Source organism: Odontomachus brunneus, unplaced genomic scaffold (assembly GCF_010583005.1).
Source record: "Odontomachus brunneus isolate Ranch 3 - 2012 unplaced genomic scaffold, Obru_v1 Obru_scaffold_074, whole genome shotgun sequence".
NCBI lineage: Eukaryota > Metazoa > Arthropoda > Insecta > Hymenoptera > Formicidae > Odontomachus > Odontomachus brunneus.
This window is the reverse complement of record NW_022639524.1, coordinates 1,255,445-1,277,712: the sequence shown is the minus strand read 5'-3', so window position 1 is coordinate 1,277,712 and position 22,268 is coordinate 1,255,445. Positions and strand designations below refer to the sequence as shown.

Genomic DNA, 22,268 nt, shown 5'->3' with positions numbered 1-22,268 from the left:
ATATATATATATATATATATATATATATATATATATATATATATATATATATATATATATATATATATTCAACATTGAGAGTTTAAAGATTCATAATTAAAGATCAAAACAGTATAAATGTTCAGGATGCAGGCACTGATTCTTTTACCTTACACCTGACTAATGGCGCTTTCGTAGTCGGTCGATGTTAAACGAGAAGTTACGAACAAGTAGTTGTCGCTGGGAAAAGTCAAGAAGTTGTCCTACATTTGACGACGTGCGATTTTGAAATCCGTCTTCGAAAGTCACCAAGACTTCCTTCTGGCCCGCAATGCACGCCATTGAAATCGAAAGTCACGTATCGTCGTGCGTTTCTTCATTTCAAGCAGCCATTTCGTTATCACGCGAAACTCGTGATTATTACGTAATGTATTTCTCACACGGACGAATGTGAATCGTGTTACGTTTTTTCATATAGCCATTGAAACGCGCGTTCGATGTGTTACATCGCGCCGTTGGCATCGCGCCGGTGATCTTTCAACTAACAACGACCGGATAAAAGACGATACGATATCGCAACGTGACAAAAATTCATCAATTACGAGGCACTTGTCGGCTCTAGAGTATCGATTGGAGATCGGTTTATCGGTCAAATTGACCATCTTAATGTTTATGCCGGTGCTGACGCGGTATACCAGACTTCCTGTATTAGTAGCACACATACACATAAGCACATACGGTGCACGCACACACATACACGTGAGAAAGTGCAAGTTTGACGATAATTGACGATTTCTCCGTTGTGTAGCGAGAAACGAGGCTAAGGTCGATCTGTTATCGAATCGGCGACAACTCGTCATCCGGTTACTTTCATTTCTAATTTCCCTCCGCATTTCGTAATCTTTTATCTAATGATACGCGAAGTGTAGTAGAAGGTGTAAACTCCTCGTAAGCACACACAGGTCGAATTGAAATCATCTTCGCAGTCAAACGCAGAACCCGCTTTACGATTCTGCTCTTAGAGAAAAAGAAGTGGTTGAGACGTGTTATTAAAATCATAGTTACTTGCGGTTCCGACTACTTCTTGTTTTAACAAAAAGTCGTAATAGCAATATGCACACTCTCTACAATACAATTATATTCTTATCTTTGTATCATCGTATTCTTCATTGAAATGCTATATTTATAACTGATGATTATAACGGTTATAAGTACACAGTAGTGCAATCAGAAAAATCTTATACTGAGCTAATCAGCTAATAGTAGCTATTGTTCCCATAATACAATTTACAAACATAGGCAATATTATCGCACACAAGGTGCATGGAAGTCGTTAATTTCATTACCACGAACGCAGCAAGTTAGATTTCATAGAGCATATAACAAAGAGGGAGACCAAATGCCTATAGGCAATGTGCCCCATTCCGAGGCAGTGAAATCAATAAATGAAATGGATACCATTTAAAGATCTTGACGAGCTAAAAATTTTGGTACCTATCTCAAGTTGGTCCGATTTTTTGTCCCAGAAATACAGCGTTCCAAAAATCTGATTTCCGTTTTTAATTTATAGAAAATGTTAGCGTTGGAATTTCGGAACGATCAAGGGCGCGTTGAAAAGCTGAGAGTGCCTACTTTTCAGAAAAAAATATGTCATTCTGATAAAGTGCCAAATAGCCGGATATCCAAATGTTCCAATTGGAATTTTGGTCAGTTTTGAGCTCTAAAACCATCATCAATCGAAAATTTGGTACTTTATCAAAATAATATATTTTTTCCTGAAAAGTAGGCACTCTCAGTTTTCCAACGCACCTTGATTGTTCCGAAATTCCAACGCTAATATTTTATATAAATTAAAAACGGAAATCAGATTTTTGGAACGCTGTATTTCTGGAACGAAAAATCGGATCAATTTGAAATAGGTACAAAAATTTTCAACTCGTTGAGATCTTTAAAACGAGATCTTTACTCATTTCATCTATTGATTTTATTGCCTCAGAATGAGGCATATTTTGGCCGCCCTCTTTGTGTATTACACGAAAGAAAAGATTTGGTTGTGGATTAACCAAAATATCTGACGAAATCTGAACAAAATTTCGATCAAAGTTATCGAAATTCTATTCAAATTAACAAGAGTTTAGTTAGATTAACCAGAAATTTTGTTAACTTGAACAGAATTCTGACAACTTCAACCGAAGTTTCTAGCTCGTTCATGTTTTTCATTAGAAAATCCAACTAAATTTTCCTCTTTTCGTGTACAAATTTTGTAGGGAAATCTTGTCACTAATGGAAATCAGTGACACATAAGACGGGGTACAGTAAAATGTACCACTGAAAATAAACGAATATCTGTTGATTGTCCGTAAAATATCTCTTTTACTACTTCAGAGACAATCTTACTGATTCACCTTGAGAAACAGTGTAAGATTATTATTATCAGTACTATAATAACATCGACTACAAAAATAGTTCTCTGCAATTCTTTTATTGTGTGATTATCGTTATAAATACCACTTTTTTTCAGTCTACTCAGGAAGAGACTCACCATCACCAGTTTGGATAGTTCTAATTTTCTTTCAAGTCCAACTATAGATCTAACCAAGGCTAAGTTTCTCAGTAAAATATTCCTGCAAAAACACGCGTGTGGTAATGTCCGCTAACACATAGTACCTTGAGATCAGTTAACGCCGAGAACGTGAATTTTTGCTCGACGTTGGTGATTCGTTCATCAACTTCTATGCCCTCTTCTCGGCGTGAGAGCTCCTAACTCCGTTATCTGAGGACCCACGCGTTGCCTTGGTCTTTATTTGGTTTTGATCGCGAAGTATTCTCGGTCGATGCACACAGAAAAACTAATATAGCGCTTTTTTATAATCCTTGGCGTAATTTTCATTCCAACTCGCGAGTGAGTCGTTTCTTCCTTCTCTCGATTCTGCAAACTGTAGTTGTCAAGATGAAATATCACAAAAATTCGCCGCGAGTAAAAGTTCGTCCTTACTTTCTGGAGGTGCTGAGTATCGCGCGAAATAATTCCTAGTCAAATTTTTTTTCTTATATATACACACACAGAAAGACACATCACATTCAAATGAATATGTTACTTGTTTCAAATATTTCATAAGTTCATATATTTGTCAATCTTCAGTTCATCATAAGCGTCAAATTTATCTAAAATACATTCTAGTAAATTTAGTACTTTAATAGAGAATATTAAATTGAAAAAAGAATTTTTAATTTGCTCATCACATAGAGTTGAATCGTTTTTTTCTTCGTAAACTTTGAAAAAATTCTTGTAAAGAGAATAAATTCTTTCTTTAAGTACATAATAAATGAACTTTTTTTAAAATTCGTGATGTAATCTATTTTAAGATTATTACTTTATGGAAGATATTCTTTGTTGAAGATAAACGTTACTTAAAGGGACTGGAGGGTCAGATTACCCGAAAATTGTGCTTGTTTTTCACAATTTTTTATGACAAACTGAATGAATATGTGAAAGTGTTATTTTGACGTGTATTTATACAACATATAAAGAGAAGAAAAATATTATTTTGATGATCAAATACTCAATATAAGTGTATGGTATAATACAATAGATAGTGTATGATATAATGGTCAATATAAGTGTATGCAGTTAAAATATATTTCATTTTTCTTTTCAAAGTCGTCATTTTGCAGTAATATCTTGACTCTCGGTGATTCAATTAAGCTGAATTTTAGGTAGAAAATTTCCGTAAGCTTGTCGTTATCGTGTGAACCACTATAATAGAAATTGAGTAAAAGTTAACAAAATTGTAAATATCTTAATGGAATATTCTTAAATTTTCAGTTCTTTTAGAATAAAAAAATTAATATTTCAAAATTAAATATTTTCACGAGTTTGTCAATGGTTCACACGATAACGACAAGCTTACGGAAATTTTCTACCTAAAATTCAGCTTAATTGAACTATCGAGAGTCAAGATATTATTGCAAAATGACGACCTTGAAAAGAAAAACAAAATATATTTTAACTGCATGTACCATACATTTAAACTGAATATTTGATCATCAAAATTATATTTTTCTTTTCTTTATGTTGTATAAATACACGTCAAAATAACACTTTCGCATATTCATTCAATTTGTCATAAAAAATTGTTAAAAAACAAGCACGATTTTCAGGTAATTTGACCCTCTTAAAGGAAGGGAAGTGAACTGAGTAATCGTTTTTAACAGTAGAATGAAATTTTTTCGCGTGTGTGTCTAGTAATAGATCACAACGTGTTAATGTTATATAATTTCTCTAACATGCGTCATTTCTCTAAATGCGTCGAGAAAGAAGGCCAAGTCTTGATAAACAGATAAACCGATGAAAAATTAAAAACGGATATTTTCGATCAATTTTTGCCCATGAAAGTTGATCGACAAATATCTGGCTCGCTGATTTCGTCGAATGATTCTCATTGAATATCATTCCATTCGATTAGACACCATCTTCAGTCGGATAATTTCTGGCCGGACGTTTAGATGAATTAGAAAAGAGACGTTCTTTTTCATCCGATCAAGCGCGATATTCGACCGCGCGTTGCGTTTTATCGGATAACGCTTGACCGGAAAGTCTCTAAAATTGCCTGAACGATACATTCGTCGCTTTTGAATCTCGTATTTTTCTCTGTGAGAACCGGAAGATTCTGAGCAGAAACGAATGATCCAATGCATCGGATTGGAACGTCGCAAGATCCGGTGCCAAGTAAAAGTTAATTTGCAGGCAAAGCTGATTATATGAATATATTTGTATCTCAGTACCTAGAAAAGAGAGAGAGAGAGAGAGAGAGAGAGACACACACACACGCGCGCGCGAAGCGTTCCGTATAAGCTTGACGGGCCGGTACGCGTAGTTTCGCCTGGCACCACGGGACGTCACGAATTAGCATTATAACAGTATTATACAGAACGCTTTGGACACCATCCAAAGGCATTGAAATCCTTTAATAGAGCGCGCACAGGGGCGTCGAAGAATACGAGCGGGAGGCCAGGCGAGATACTTGGAAAGTTGATTTGTGACCTTTGCTACAAAGTATAGGTAAGCCGATTCGGTTCAGAGTCTGTGCTGATCTGACGAGCAGAGTGTCACTCATGGAAATTCCGAGCAATGCAGATGAAATCACGACGACGAGTGTGTCGGTCGTGCGCGGATGAACATTATCTTTCCGAGCGTTCACGAAATGAGATAAAACTTCCGTGAGACGAGTCAAACGCACTATCAGTCAGTCAGTCGTCATGGTAGCCTCGGATTACATAACGTACTGCCGCATTATATTTTTCTGCATTGCGGTATATTACATAGTATTTTGTGTGTATGCGCGTCGCGATATTTTGTCGCGCCCAGATCCCAACAGCGTCGAAACTTGGTCGCCGCGCAATAACTTTCATCTGTCCGGGTGTGATTGTGCAAAATCGCATAAACATTTATCGACGTGTAAAGACACGACGTTTCTTGGCGTTTCGCATATTGTGAAATCCCCAAATAGTCAGTAGCGGAGCCGGTTACGTTACCTTTCTCCTGTTATGTATCTTCATAGACGAACTATCGTTTCGACATCTCGCGTTAAAGCGAGGCGCATGCTGCTGGCGAGTCTCGAGCAGAAAGTACACAGTGTAAACGAATGAAGAGCAGGATGTAAGAGGGGAAAAGAGGGAAGGAAGAGAGGAGTAAGAGAGAAAAAGGAAGAAATTCATGGGTGCTGAAAAGTAGGGCGTGCTATGCGCCGATCCTCGCGGCCACGTCCGAGCTGCCTAGATTCTCGCTTTTGCATTCGACAAATAATCCACTGTCACGAAGGTGGGCGGTGCGATTCTTAGCGTGTATACGCGCATTGTGCAACCGCGCAAACGGAGTTTGACGTGCCGTGATCCCGCAATACAGCCGGGGAATTTATTTCGCGTATCGATGCGCGAAAACGTGATTCCGCTAATGCGAGACACGTGTCCTGCGCGGCGCACCAGCTCGAAAACAACATCAATCTCGCGCTCGTCGATGATACAAATACACGGCGCAATTAATATTTTTCCTTACTTTCCGCGCGATTGAGCACACATCCTCAGTGAATTATCAGCGATCTCTCCCGTCTCTCTGGCTTTCTGCAATGATGGTCCTTGACTTGAAATTTGATTCGAGCGAGACACTTAAAATTTATAGTTGGATGTAAATTTTTCGGTTGAATCACGATTATACGAGTATAATACGTATATCGTATGATTTAACTGAAAAATGCAGATCTTTAAATTTCAATCTAAGTATCTCGTTACACAGATTTCAATATTAATACGAACCTCCGTTTCTTTCTCTCTTTTTTTTTCTTTTTTAATCCAATTTGTACGCTCACATTTGTACAGGCTCGAAGGAAAGTCTTATCCTAAGGATATTGAGATAAGATTGAGATAAGTTTATCTTCACTGAGGGAAAAGATATTTTAGAAATAAAAAGATAATTATTCAGTACTAATAACGTATTTATTTCTAAAATATATAATACTTCTTGTATATAATATTGTTAATAATATAATACGCCTCATCTAAATTCTTCTTTCTAAATGAAATATGCAATTGCTTTAGTGAGACCTACATAGAAAAAAAGAATATTTTTGTTTGAAAAATATCTTTATTCTTGACATATTCTTGTTAATCTTCAGATGAGATTATATAACGTTAAACGAAGATAGGTTAATTACAAGAACACATTTGATATAATTTAACAAAGAGAAATTTGTATTTTTATCATTCAAAAATAACTTTCATTAATGGAGAACACAAAATAATAGATTGAGAATATAATTATATATGTTTCTAAATGTCGGAAGAAGATATATCATTATCACCAAAGTAACCATATCGTGCTTCTTATATGAAACTAATAATAATCTTCAAATAGAATTATAACATTGAAATTCAAGACTGAAATTCTTCTAACAAAATTATATATAGGATGTCCTAAATCACCTTCACAATTTCTCGTGAGGACGTAAAGCGAATTGAGATGAACACAAAAGTCCGATACTGTTTTGCGATATTCGCAATAAATCTTAAGATATTAATTTAAAAAAATTGGTGAATGATCACGCGCGATATGGTAGATGAGCTGCAGTGGCGCCGTCTGCCGTTGTATACTTACATTACATTAGGTCAAACTGAACAAGAAAGTTCCCTACCATTTTGCCTACCAAATGATCACATAGATTTTCAGATATTAATTAAAGAAAATTTGTGCATTATGATACACAATTATATAACAATTTTTTTTTATTAATATTTAAAAACCTATGTTGTCATTTGCAAAATGGTAGAGGGCTTTTTTGTTCAGTTTGATTTAATATACAAATATACAACGGCAGGCGGCGCAATTGCAGCTTATCTACCATATCGGGCGTGATTATTCACCAATCTTCTTTAATTAATATTTTGACTATTATTGCGAATATCGCAAAATATGAAACTTTTGTGGTCATCTCAATCCGCTTTCCGTCCTCACCATATCTCAATCCTTAGGATAAGACTTTTCTTCGAGTATGTACAAATGTGAGCGTACAAAATTAGGTTAAAGAAGAAAAAAGAAGAGAGAAAGAAACGGAGGTTCGTATTAATATTGAAATTTGTGTCACATGACGAGATACTCAGATTGAAATTTAAAGTAAGATCTGCATTTTTTAGCTAAATCATACGATATACGTGACATTATACTCGTATAATCGTGATTCAACTGAAAAATTCACAGAGAGATTTTGAAGATGATCTGGGATATCTTGTATAACTCATACATGAAATTATATATGCTTATACATGAAACAACGATTGTTCATTGGAGTACACTAGCTTTCAGTTGTGTGTGTACGGGTACTTATTCTTTTTTCCGCGTAAAGTTTTTGAAGGAAACGATATTTCTTTTGTAAAGAATATCTCCTAATTATTATGAGTCAACATATGTATCGCCCGACCTACCGAATAATAAAATATCTTCCATTTCTTGAATATCTTTTCTCTCAATGTCTGAAATCTCTCTGCGCGCGCGCGCGCTGTGACGGGAGGAAGCACTGATTAGAAGATGTAGCGCTGTTAAAAACGAGGAAGAAGCGGTAACGAACGGGCGAGAAAGTTGATGAAATATCGCGCCGCAGTGGCGTATCGTGCGGCCTGTTCGGGTGCAGGTGGACTCGCGCGAGCGCAAGGGTGAAAGGGTGAAAGGGTGACCTAGTGGCCGAGCTATCGCGAGGAACTCCAAGACCTTCCAGCACGCGAGGGACCGTTCGATCTGCGCGCGAGGATAGATGGATTCTCGTCGGTTTAGGCCGTATCACCGGCGGGATGGGGTCGGGACTTGGTCATACCTGCTGCTAGCTCACCGTTCCGATCGATCCGCTTCGTAGAGCGAGGCGCCCCTCGCGCCGCACATTCATTTCCGCAGCCGTGCACCCTGACGGAAATGAGCCGCGGGACAGCCGCTAATTTCAGAATTCATTATGAGGCCCGATTACTATTAGCTATTTTCGGGCAATCGAACGGGGGCCTCGATCGCGACGATTGTTGTTGCTCCCCCGTTTCGTCGGTTTCGACGGGACCTCAACGTGATCTTCGTCGTCACGCGATAAACCGAGATTTACGAGGGCTTTAAATCACGAGGTTTCCACGGCGAAAATCGAGGAGAAGCGCTCAACTCCTCCGCCGATATGTCCTTTTTCTTCTTCCTGGTACGGACGAAATGAATCGGCCGGGACAAAAAAGCAGAACACGACCCACGTCGAAAATCGTCGGCCTAACGGTACATATTATGGTTCATCGTTCTGTCCGCGATTCGGTAGTTCCGGGCTAATTCGGCGTCATCGAGCTCGCGAGATGGTAGTGAGTCATTCGGGGCCGCGACGAGGAATAACTCGCGATTATCGGGCGTCATTCGAGATTCCCGAGTGCGATCGCGGTGAGTTGCTCTCGCGAGCCCGAGTATCCTTTCTGGAGAACCCCGGGAGATTAATCGGCCACGAAATACGCTCGTTCGCATTAAAGTATTATCGTTACGCTCATTTGGCCGCCCGATCGATGACAAAATGGGTTCCAGCCGAACTACTTCTGCCGCCGGTAAAACACTCGCGAGTGACATAACGACGACGACGACGACATTAGTACGTCTACGTTTCGCGTGTGTCGGATTACTACACCGGTCGTCATACGGATGTTATCGGTGATTACCGAGCGGTTATCGGCGTATTCGCCAGCGCCGTTATTAGCCGAACGGTTGTTAACGAGGCTTTAATGCTGACGAGTATCGCGATCGCCTTTGTAGATTGCAGCTGGCTGATAATGTATTAGTGAAGCGGCACAAGTGGGAGGACTGCGCGGTCGCTTTTTTCCCTTTTCTTTTATTCGCTTGCTTCCCTTCTGGAGTAATTCGCGCGAGTTTCCAGAGGAGAGTCGTACTTTTGTTTTCAGTGAGTCCCGGCGATCGCGAGAACGTTTACACGCGTTTATAGCTCGTTGCTGATGCAAAACGGCACAGCAGCTTTTTCTTCGTCTGTCCGACGGAGAGGACGATTCGGCGATGAGAGGCCTCGAGTTCCCGATCAAGTTGAACGTCCCGAGACCACGGCCGTCTGCTGATGCTGTTTCTTGTTCAATGCTTTAGTCGTGTTAACCACTTCGCTGGCATTGACGCACTAATGCGCACATCATTTTATTTTTTCCCGTTAGCAAGATTTTCATGAAACTCAGTACCCAGAGATTTTTGGAGTCGCTGATTTTGAATCTAAACTCTAAATTTGAAAATTTAAAATGGCGGATTCAATATAGCGGATCAAAATGTGAAAAGTGATTTGATTATGATGAAATCTGGTATTTGGGAGTTTTTGGGGTCGCTGCTTTCGAAGGTAAGCGGATAAAATTCATAAAAAGAGAAGAGATAACGTTAGCAACGTTTAAAAATCTCTAGAATCCAGAATTTATAGATCCTAGAGAATGTTTGAACGTCGCCAATGTTATTCCCTCTTTTTTTATGGATTTTTTCCGCTTACCTTTTCGAATCTAAGATTAGTTTTGTCAAATTCAAGATGGCAGATCCAATATGGCGGACCAAATGGAAAAATGACTTGATTTGGATGAAACTCGGTACTCGGGAGTTTTTAGGGTCTCTGATTTCGAATTTGACATTAATTTGAACTTTCAAATTTTGATCTCAAATTCGTATTCAGCGACTCAGCGAAAAGTACTTTAGTATTGACTTTTATAAAAATCAAACAGCATTTAGATTTTGCCATTTTTGGGTCGGTTGATGCTGATTTACTCTGCTAGCGAAGTGGTTAAGATAAAAGTACGCTGAGAGAGAGAGAGAGAGAGAGAGAGAGAGAGAGAGAGAGAGAGAGAGAGAGAGAGAATATCTAAAAAAGTAAAAAATATTTATTCGCTGGTTACTAAAAATATATTTACTTATATTAGTGTGAAATATTTTTTAAATAAAAGAAATACATATTTTCTTGAAACCTTAAGAAAACATTAACTTATAAATACAATAATAATACAAATAAATTTTTAAATATCTTTTCTATGTCTGTATATAATTATCTTAGTATGGATACTAATAACATACTTGCTCATATTAACATACATATTTTTACACTCAGGAACAATTTTTACAATTTAATTTATAAATAAATTTTTAAGTATCTTTTTTAGTATAAATACTAATAACATATTTGTTATAATACTTATTATATAACTAATAATATACTAATATACATATTTTTACACTCAGGAACAATTTTTTTTAAATGAAGAAAAGTACAAATCTTGGTTTTCTTGAAAACCAAGATTTTTTTTTATAAAAGCAGTTATTTATTCTATTTAAATAAAATTATTTGGTTTTGAGTGAATTTAGCACCTACCGAATAAATTTCTTTATTTCTTAAATATTTTTTCTCTTTCATTCTGGAATGAATATTTCGTGAATATTTCATGAATATTTCATATATTGAATAGATTTTAAATTAAAAATTTAAATATTTGTATTTAAAGCTCAAAACAATAAAAATATTCAGGATTAATTGTCCGGGAATTGACAATTTACCTTACATTTAGAAAAAAAGACACGATAATGACAACTATATGTAGATCACTACTATATAAGTTTTATATGTATAAAAAATTAAAGTATATAGTTTAACAAACTATATTTTGTAAGTTTTAATTACTATAGCTACAAAATAATTTATAAAACTATACACACATTACAGTTCTGCATTATATTATTGTTCTGCATAAAAAAACTCGCATACACTCAGAGAAAAAAACATCTAAAAATTAGTAAATATTTATTTATAGATGAGTTCTAATATCACATACATATTTACTCATACTAATATAAAATATATCCCAAAGAAAATATACATTTTCTTAAAACTTTAAGAAAACCTTAATTTTGCACGAAAACAATTATTTATTTTATTTAGATAAGAGAATTTAGATGTAAGTAAATATGCTGTTAGCATTTACTAAATAAATATTTACTATTTTTTAAATATTTCTTCTCTCTCACCTGTAATTGTCACCTGTATTGTTCTCATCGCCTTTTCTCTGAGTGTGACAATCGACCAATCGCGAGTTTCGCGTCAATGCTCCCAACGATGTATCGTTTTTTTCCTTTTTCTATTTCGCTGAACGATCGAGGAGCGCTCTTGGCAGGTTACGGTGAGATGCAGCGCGGAATGAGAAAGCTCGACTTGTCACCTCATCGATCGATCGCGCGGGTCTCTACAACTGTAAACAACTGCGAAGACGACATAGAGCTCACAATCGCGCGCGATCATTGTATCGTCAGTATCCCTGACTTTGAATTTGTCGTCAATCCATATTACATCGGCCATACCTCCTTCAATTTTTCATCGTGACGAAATCAAGGACGCGCGCGATCGATAATCTAAAAAAAACATAAGAGAGCAGCGGGCGTTCGCACGCTCGTTCGCTCGCCTCGCGAACGCGGTAGGAATGCGATTATATCGTCAAACAATCGATATCGCGGACTCGCGATTGCCGAATTATTCGATCAGCACACTCGTTTCTCGATGTCGCAGCGTTGTGCAAAGCACAATATCGCTTTTATACGTCGCGATATCTCAAGGAAGGAAACCGCAAAATGCGTGTTCCAGAACGTCGAACATTTCTGTGGTTCCTGAGAGCAAGGATCGTCTATTTCCTTGATTTTCGTGTTACAGAAGAATTGCTAACATTCAAGAGTGACGTGTACCATATCAAATGCAGGGATCCAATAATTTAATACCGATCAGAAGAATAGAGCTTCTTCACGTGAAATTCACCCGAAAAAAACGGGGCACCTTCCGAAGGCTTCTTTTGTTCTCTGTGTATTGCATGTAGCGCGACTAATACAGTTATTCTCTAGTTATCTCCGCTACGGAGATGATAGCTGAGAGTTCGTCGGTGCCGAGCACCGTTTACGCTGCCGGACGGCCCTGACCTTATGAAAGGGTTCGTTGAACCGTTGAATCTTGAGATGTCAATTGATCGTACAACTTCACAAAGCGCAGTCTGCTGCGAATCAACTTCGCTATTACGTGTCTCTTCGGCGTTCAGAAACGTGTCGACTGATCAGGCAGACAGAATCGAGACGGGGAAAGAGAGAGAGAGAGAGAGAGAGAGAGAGAGAGAAAGAGGGGAGAACGCGGGCAGGGGAGAGCTCCGATCGACAGATCGTGCCGTCGAAGCTCTTCGTGTCACGAAACTAGGCCCACCCTCTCCCTACCTGACGAATGATTGATTTCTGTTGCAGATAACAATGTCGTCGGTGCACTCGTAATATTCGGAACAGCGTGAAGGAACGAAGGGAGAAGAGAGATAGATGTCAGAAGAATGGCGTCCACCAGCGGGCACAAGAGGAACGGCTCCAGCTCGAGCATGTTCGCGCACAAACGCACCGAGTCGGGGGGTGGTTTCGTCGGTTACAAGCGTACCGAGGGCGGTCACAAGCGTGCCGAGAGTATATCCAGTGCCTTTGGCCACAAGCGATCCGAGAGTGGCCACAAGAGGAACGAGAGCAGCGGTGGTTTCGGTCACAAGAGGTCATTTTTTATAGCTACTAAGATAGCTTAATACACACTGAGAAAGAAATGTTTGGTACTACAAATATTTGTGACTATATTTATTGATCACATAGAGAAATAATTACTATAAATTATAGTAAAAATTATTTTTTTTATTAAATATATAAACTCTCTTATATCTATATCTTTATAATAAAATAATCATTTTTTTTTTATGAAATTCTACTATAATGTACTATAATAATCTTATCTGCATGTTATTACTATCATTTTCGTGTTAGAGCAACCAAAAAATATATAAATATAGGTTGAAGTAAAAAATCACTATAATTTTAGTTAGATCAACCATTTTTTTCTCGCAGTGTACACACGGAAAATATGGTGCACATAACCAGAAATATTTAGTAACAAGCAGCATAGTTGCATCCCTAGTTGTCTTTGTGTGATAGTAATATGTATGGTTGATATGATTCAATTACTTTGGTATATCAACTATAGTTAATTAGTTACTATATAGTTAGTTATACGTGATTTGGTTGTGACAACCAGAAATCGATTGGGCCGATATTTACATGGATACACTCTGGTTGGAGCAACTAGATATCGTCACTGCTGCAACGCCAACAACTCAAGCAATTGCTCTGTGGTTGCAGTAACCACGTAATTAGTTGTTCTGTATTTTACTATTGAATCTGGATTAGCACGGCCAGATTTATGTGTTGGCAAACCATATTGTTCTGTTCATGTATGCTTGATATGACTCAGTTACTTTTGTACATCAACTACATCGATGTAGTTGCGCGTGATCCGATTGTGGCAACCGGAAATCGGTTGGGCTGACATTTACCATGGATACATTCTGGTTGCAGCAAGCAGATATCGTTACTGCTGCAACGTCAAGAACTCAGTAATTGCTCTGTGATTGCAGCAATCGCATAATCGCATAGTTCAGCATTTTACTATTGAATCTGGTTGGTAGAAAATTTATGTATGAGCTAACCATACTGTTTTCTGCGTGCAATCATTACGATTAGACCGTTCTTGAGCTCGGAGACTCATTCACATACGTTTCGTTCCTTTTGTCCCTCACAGGTCCGAGTCTGGCAGTAATTACCATGCTGGGCATCGACGAAATGAGAGTATGTATGCTATGACGGGCCTCTACGCCGAAAGCGCCGGCACTGGCGCCGACGATAATGCGGACCCGTTGCAGGCAAGCGGCAGCAGACTGACCCACGATACCGTCATAAGGTGTCACAGTAGAAATCCAAGTTCCGGCCTTGTGGATCATAGGTGAGTGGGAAAAAGTCGCCGTCCTCAGATCGTCGACAACGCGATGACTACTTGTCGAGCCGCTCGCGTCCACGTCATAGCGTTTAAATGATTGTATATCCTCGTCTGTAGTTTGCTCTAGAGACCGTTCTTTCTTCTCTTTGTCCGCAACACCTTGACTTTCCGTACTTAGATCCGGAGCGCTAATAGATGCTCCTTGTATCTCAGCACGATGACTAAACGGCTAATGCATAAATGAAATCCTTTCACCGCACGCAACACGTCGTTCCAGACTTCACCTTTGCTGTAATTAGTCACGAATAATTTCTTTCTTTTCTATTCAGAAAGAGTATCGTTCTGTTTGACGCGTCTGAATCTGTTGTACCTTTGATTGAGTTGAATCCCATTTCCGATCCATGGCCGTACAAAGTGCACCTTTATAATCACTTCGATAGAGCTTTGAAATGTTATTAAGTCGCACGCGACAGAGTCGCAAATATGGTACCGCGAAAGACTGCTCAAATACTTAGTAGAAAGTAAGACCACACTGGCCATGACATATTTCCCCCTTTGCCTTCCTCTTGTCTCCTTCTCCGCCCCCGTGCGTGATGTAGATTTAGCCTGATCACACACTTTTCATGATTGTCACAACTTATATTCCCTCGTTGCTCCACCGTTTCACTTCGCAACGCGCTTTATCGGAGAAAGCCTCTGAGAGATTGTCGACGAGGGCTATGACGAAAAGGTTCTTGCGAAGAAGTCCAAAAGCGTAACCGTAACACACAGCGTGCTCTTGTATAATCTAGACGAGAACGTTGCTTTAATTACGGCATTCTAATGCTGACAGTTTCATACCACGCTGTCTGGTAACGTCGCAACCGACGATATTTGTACACACCGCCGCCGCATCATGCAGCACATTGTATTCATGCTTCGTTTTTCTTGTTCCTATTATTTTTCAGAGATTTTATCATCAAATGTCACAGCAGGAATCCCAGTGCTTCTATGGTAGACAGGTAAAATTTCAACGTCATCATTCACTGTCGTGCATCTATCTATCTGTCGTTATTATTACAGTTGCCTGTTCTTACTACACGACACGCTCGCTCGAAGAAATCGTGGCCGCGTATTATGCGCGAAAAAAAGCAAAATAGATCGAAATCTCTCATCCGTGCGATGCATCATCGCACGAAGTGCATTATAAGCTTTTTTTCTCCTCCGTCGTGCGTTTCGTTCGATTTCCCGTTTGTTTTTTTTCCGGGCCGCGATTCGATCTTTATCGTTGTGTAGTTACTCATTGCGGTTTCATACTTTGAAACGTTTCGTTCTTACATTATTTGATCTCCTTGAAATGAATGTAGGGCGGAGAAGGAGAGGGCGCAAACTCCGCCGTTTAATCCGGACTCCAAGGACTGTGGGATTCTGAGTTGTAGGCCGGCCTTCATTCAGAGATTTGCCGGAATAAAGGTACATACAACGCGAATTTGCATATTATTTGAGCGGACAGAGGTGTGCATTCGGGGGAAAATCGTGTCTTTGTTACGAGATATTTTGCATTTCGGTAACTTTCAGCACATTTAAAATCAAATTAATTATTGTCGCTCAAATATTTACGTGTGTTAGATCTATTCTGTTTGTTAAGTATATTTTTAATAAATAATTTTATTTTTTTTAATAGATTATTTTTAATTAATAAATTTTTAAATTTATTCGTATGTGATATAAAAAATAATGGTGAGACTACTGTTGCGAATTTTCTGCTACATTGAGCAATGTGAGATTCTCGAATATTAAAAGCAGCAAAAGATAATATATACCGTGAAAAAGATAATATATTACAATGTGAGCGATCTGGGCTTCATCTTATAAGGTTGCTAACATATTAAGCGGTGAGTGCTACGTTTCAATTCGCGCAATACACGCGGATGTATAAAACCGGCATCATGACTCATCGTTCGAAAGGATACGATCCGTGCTATTAAAACTATACGAATGAGGCTAGACTACAGAAATTGCTAATGTACTGCGCAAATAAATTTGCCTCGAAGTAGAACTTCGTATACCTCGCGAATGTATGATTGAGGGATTAGGACTTGAAAGACGTTTGGGGATTAAGAGTTATACCCATCGATTTATAAATCGATATTCATTTGTACTGATACATGTGTTATGATTTCAGGTGTTTGTATTTCTCCTGTCGTTCCTTGTTACGTTGCAACAAGCGCTTAGCTCAGGTTACATCAATTCTGTGATAACAACCATAGAGAAGAGGTTTGAGATCCCGTCCAGCCTTTCAGGCCTCATTGCGAGTTCTTACGAGATCGGCAATGTTATCACTGTCATTTTCGTCAGTTATCTCGGTAGTCGCAGACACATACCTGTTTGGATAGCGATTGGTATAATGATCTTCATTCTGTTTAATGCGCGACTTTCACGGACGGCTTAATATTTACTAACTCATGTTTTATGTCTCGTGATGAAGGTGCAGTGATAATGGGACTGGGATCAATGATCTTTATGGTGCCACATTTCACAGCGGAACCCAACTTGACGACAACAGCGAATCATTCCAATTCGGATAATATCTGTCGTGGCGTATCGTTACGTGAACAAGATATGGGTTTGGGTAAACATTTCTATATTTGAAATCGTTTCTATTGTAATCTTTTGAAATCTAGGATTATATTTATGTAAAAATTTTATGAAAAAAGCATTATATGACATTTTTTTAAAGAAACATCTCGATATTTTTTTAAGTTAAAAACCATATAATTTAAAAATCTATTTGCAGGTCGACTCTCGTCAGGGTTATCTTCGCCCCCCTTAGCACCACATAATAATTTAAGAGGTGACAATTGCATACAGGGATCTCCATCTACAGCTGGACCCGTCATGCTGTTCGTACTTGCTCAGTTACTATTAGGATGCGGGGGTTCTCCTTTATTTACTCTTGGTACTACTTATATAGATGATCATGTGAGGCCGGAAAGTGCATCTTTATATATTGGTAATTATACTTAATATAGAATTGTGTATGCATCGAAAAATATTTTTATTAAAAGTATTAAAAAAAAAGGAGATGAAAGAAGACAAAAAATTCTTTAGAATCATTAAAAATATCATTTATCATTAAAAACATTTTTCTTCTCTTTGTCAGGTTGTATGTATAGTATGGCGGCCTTTGGCCCAGTCTTAGGTTTTCTTCTTGGAGCGTATCTTTTATCTTTCCATATGGATTCGTTTTCTGGAACGATTATAAGTATTGGTGAGAAAAATCTCTCTAGTTGTATCTTAGCTTATATGCTGAACATGAATTCACCTATAATACAAATTTTTCAGATCCCGGAGACCACAGATGGGTCGGCATGTGGTGGGGTGGATTCTTACTCTGTGGTCTGCTCCTTATTTTAGTAGCAATTCCTTTTTTCAGTTTTCCTAAAACACTACAACGTGAGAAAGAAAAAATAAGAATCATAGAAAAAAATAAACCGACGAATCAAAAAGAAAAAGAACAACCGAAAGAGATTAAGAAAGAAAATGTTGACGATAGTGGTTACGGCAAGGATGTAAAAGGTAAGTCACTTTGCTGTTTCTACATTTTCAATTAACTAAAACGAATTAACTAACGATATTTAATTTTTCAATTAAGTATCGTTAAATCTACAGTAATAATGCAACGGAATGTAACGAATTGAGAAATTGTTCTAAGATCTGATTTTTCTCACAACAGATATTCCACGAAGTATGTGGAGACTTGTCTGCAATCCAGTTTACGTTGTGACATGTTTGGGAGCGTGCATGGAGTTGGTGATCGTGTCTGGTTTCGTAGTGTTTCTGCCCAAGTATCTGGAAACGCAGTTCAGTTTGGGGAAAAGCCAAGCCAGCATCTTCACCGGCTCGATTGCAATACCAGGCGCCTGTATCGGGATTTTCTCCGGCGGATGTTTGCTCAAACGTTTAGAACTAAGGCCGAAGGGCGCGGTACAATTCGTTCTCGTCTCGAATATAATTTGCTTGGTGTGTTACGGTCTGCTATTTTTCCTCGGCTGCGAAAATGTAAAGATGGCTGGGACCACTATACCGTACTTTAACAGTAGTACAAAGGGTCCTGAACCCTTTCAAGTAAATCTCACTGCCGCATGCAACTTTGGTTGTGAATGCCGTATGACGGATGTCGAGCCGGTTTGCGGCAACAACGGTCTGACATATTTTAGTCCATGTCACGCAGGTTGCACTGCCTTCAGTTCAAAATCAAATTTCACAAATTGCGCATGTAAGTTTAGCTCCAATATCAAAATGCGATATCCCGAACGTTACACGACATTATTTGTTATTTTATTACATGTTCTCACAGGTATACATGGTAATTTGACTATGCTACCACCAGCTGCTCCGGAATTTGCGGAAGTGACCGTCGTTCCGGTAGCGACCGCGGGTCCTTGTACTTCACCGTGTAAAACTATATTCCCATTTTTAATTCTTTTATTCTTTATGACATTTATTGTCGCTGTAACGCAAATGCCTTTACTCATGATAGTATTACGGTAAGTCGTGTATCTACCGATTGTCGTAAGCGCATCTTTACGTACTAAAGCGACTGTTGCATCCATTGCAGGTCCGTTTCCGAAGAAGAAAGATCATTTGCTCTGGGTATGCAATTTGTAATCTTTCGATTGTTCGGTTATATACCGGCACCGATACTATTTGGTAATTTGATCGACTCCACGTGTTTGCTGTGGAAGAGCACTTGTGGAGAAAAGGGAGGTCGATGTTTGCTTTATGACATCGAACAATTTAGATACAGGTATATTTTATTCCTTCGTGTATCTTTATAACGTTTACTACATCTTTACGTTAATATTTGTTTTATACGATTGCAGATACGTCGGCCTATGTGCTGGTATAAAAATTCTAGCCCTGGCGTTATTTTTAATCGATTGGTGGCTCGTGAGAAGGAGAAGACAAATGGAAGACCAACCACCATCATTCACTGTCAATGAATTTGTAGGGTCAATTATCAGCCTAGATAAACGTGAGTAACGAACAATTACTTTGAATGATCGTCTATAAGACGTATATCATACTTGTTGAGGTAAAATTGTAACGCATGTTATTACGCATATCGTAGTGTTTGAAGAAAAGCCACATCATCAGAATTTAGGTGGAGATGGTGACGCAACTCTGCCGAGTTCCGAGATTCCAACGCCATCCTCCATCTCATCGCCTACAGAACCTACAAAGTCAACGAATCTCGAAGAAACAGGGTCGTCGAATCAGACACAAGATTCAACGGAGACGACAAATCGCTCAAAACACATGGAAATGGAAGTTCCCGATACAAGGCAAACGCCATTCGCCATGCAAGAGCTGGACGTCGAGATGAAACCATCAAGCGGTATGGCGGAGAATCGTAATCGAAATGTTTAATGTTTATTTCATATTAGAAGCTATAGAAATGGATATATCAAATTGGTGATATGTAAATTTGTGACAAATTATTTTAGATATATATATATATATACACACACACACACACACACACACAAACATACACACACATATATTCAGATATATTTGCTGATGGATTTTGCCTGACTAAACAGGTCGCCATATCCACATATATATATATCTTTTTTTGTTGAAATATAAGGGAATGCATTATGATATCTATAGAGACAATGAAAGTTTGTATTGATATTGAGATATTTTAGAAACTGTGAATGTAATGAATTTAATTGTATCTATTATATTCTCATCTCTCTTTACATATACAGTGTACTGTGTACCACACGTATGTGCGTACATATATATATTATAATTGTTATTTATTACTCAAGATAATTTGTCACAAATTTAAATAGCTGAGTTGGTTACTCTTAGGAAATAATATCACTAGAACGTAAATTTTTACAGCAATCATATATATGTCAATAAGTAGATATATAACGCGTAAGTGTAGCTCGTTTCAAATGTACAACTCGAGATTGTATTATTCATTGCACATTTAGATTTATACTGTTGCTACGTATATCGTTAAGGAACAGATATATAGGAAGAGGGAGAAGGTAAGAGGAAATAGAATGATAGGGCGGATGTGCAATGTAGGTAAATTTCTCTTGTCGTCCGACTCGAATCGCGATAAAATAAGCCTTGCGCTATTGCAAGAGAAGGCCAACGTAACGACGAAATTGTAAATATGAAAATTCCTGCCTTAAGAAATATACAAGACTAGACAAATGTATATTTAAAGATAATGAACTAAGTATCAGAACTAACGATCTATATTATATCATTAGTGCAAAGTAAGAGCTACGATTTATTTTATAACTAGAGATTAGGTTTCTCGAAACCAGTAGTCAATTTAGCGTAGTGAGATAAACGACGAAGATTAGTATGACGAATTTGTAAGTAATCTCCATTGTTGAACGACGCGTTGATCTGTCTTATTTTTATTTTTCTGTAGGTAAATGCAACCGTTTCAAGTGCGCATCGTTAAGCCGCACGTGATCTCTTACCGCTTTTTATTTCTTTTTTCCTTCGGTTTCTAGGCAACCGTTCCTTTTCGTAAGCTTTCCATAGAGTCGTAGAGAGTAATTTTTTCCGCGAAAGAAAAGACCATGAAAATCACTGTATATTCTACATCACACAAACGATGCTTCCAAGCAACGAAAATGATACTTTTATTTGCTAACTGTGACTCGATATATCAAGGAATAATTGGGATTAATATCACTGCTTTGTCTCGATTAAAAGTCCTGGCTTTACGCAAAGAGCTCGCTCGCGTACGGGGAGCCTGTTTGCTTCGTACCTGAAAGCCTCTCGAATCAATTTCGATATAAAATGAAACTATTATAAAATCACTCAGGAATGTGAAATTCTATATAAGGGGTGATGGCACTCCTAATTTAACTGAAATTAAAGAACATTAAATATGAATTAATACATCATCGTGAAATGGTATATTGAGAAATGAGAGATTATAGCATAGAGGAAGTATAAGCTTATCTTTGTTGCGCGCGTCGATTTTATTTCTTCTTCGATGAAACAATATGTACACCGTGAAAGATTTGAGAGTACTAAGCAACGTGAGAAACGTCTTAGAAACAATTTGGGTGCAATTGCTTATCGCGGATACGTTCGCCGATCGATTGAGATACTTCTCTATTCCGCTTCGACGTTAAGGGTACTAAATAGTTTTGCGTATGCTTCTGAGAGGTCGCAAGCATAGTCTTAATTTCACGTAATTCTGTAATCACACTCTCCCCGCTTTGGCTCACCACTGTCAATTTCTCGAAACTGTAATACACGTTACTATATTTTAGAAGGTATTTTCGAGTTTAATGTAAACTTCGTCAAAGTTAACCGTTCGCACCACGTTTTGAGAAACAGCGCGTATGATCTCCGTAACTACATATTATTAAACACTTATACCCGCTTTGTGATATAAACTTCTTCCGAACGGTAACCTTTGAGGAAGAACCGTAGAGAATAACAAAAAGTGCTGTGAATAGAGAGGAAAAGGGAAATACACGCGTTAAAATCAAATTCAATTCAATTTACATGCCGACGGTAGGAAGAGGCGCGGATTAACGCCGGATCTTTGTTCCGCGCGAGCGATTGTACATACATAAAATTACATAGTTAGAGCGATTTATATCGAGGGAGATCCGAAGGAGGAGCGCATATATCGCATCGTAATATAATCTCGTTCGTTGAGATTGCCATGAGATAAAGCGATATTTCTATCGACGTGAACGCAGCTGATCATGGCGTAGTCGATTTCGGAGAAACGATTGACTCACCTGTAGCCTATAATTTATGCGTAGCTCGTATTTATTATCAATTTTTACGAACGTTACTTAAATACGTTTATAAGATCTTTTTTCTTGTACGTGTGTTTGTGTATATATATATATATATATATATATATATATATATATATATATA

The 22,268-nt window shown here is 38.0% G+C and overlaps 1 protein-coding gene across 2 annotated transcripts in view; it reads left to right on the top strand.

The window, feature by feature from the left end:
* The window catches only part of LOC116847143 (solute carrier organic anion transporter family member 5A1), a 25,208-nt gene extending 2,946 nt beyond the window's left edge, over positions 1–22,262 (top strand). The window contains exons 2-15 of one of the 2 annotated variants that reach the window (XM_032821830.1): positions 12,779–13,067; positions 14,142–14,342; positions 15,284–15,337; positions 15,683–15,788; positions 16,501–16,717; positions 16,804–16,947; positions 17,113–17,328; positions 17,479–17,586; positions 17,661–17,894; positions 18,052–18,594; positions 18,676–18,865; positions 18,937–19,125; positions 19,202–19,353; positions 19,450–19,748. In XM_032821830.1, coding sequence (XP_032677721.1) covers positions 12,859–13,067; positions 14,142–14,342; positions 15,284–15,337; positions 15,683–15,788; positions 16,501–16,717; positions 16,804–16,947; positions 17,113–17,328; positions 17,479–17,586; positions 17,661–17,894; positions 18,052–18,594; positions 18,676–18,865; positions 18,937–19,125; positions 19,202–19,353; positions 19,450–19,748 — 2,862 coding nt within the window. In that variant the 5' untranslated portion in view covers positions 12,779–12,858. Of the gene's footprint in view, positions 1–12,778; positions 13,068–14,141; positions 14,343–15,283; positions 15,338–15,682; positions 15,789–16,500; positions 16,718–16,803; positions 16,948–17,112; positions 17,329–17,478; positions 17,587–17,660; positions 17,895–18,051; positions 18,866–18,936; positions 19,126–19,201; positions 19,354–19,449 lie in introns of both variants that reach the window. The other variant, XM_032821829.1, reaches the window with a different exon arrangement.
* The last annotated feature ends 6 nt before the right edge of the window (positions 22,263–22,268 follow it).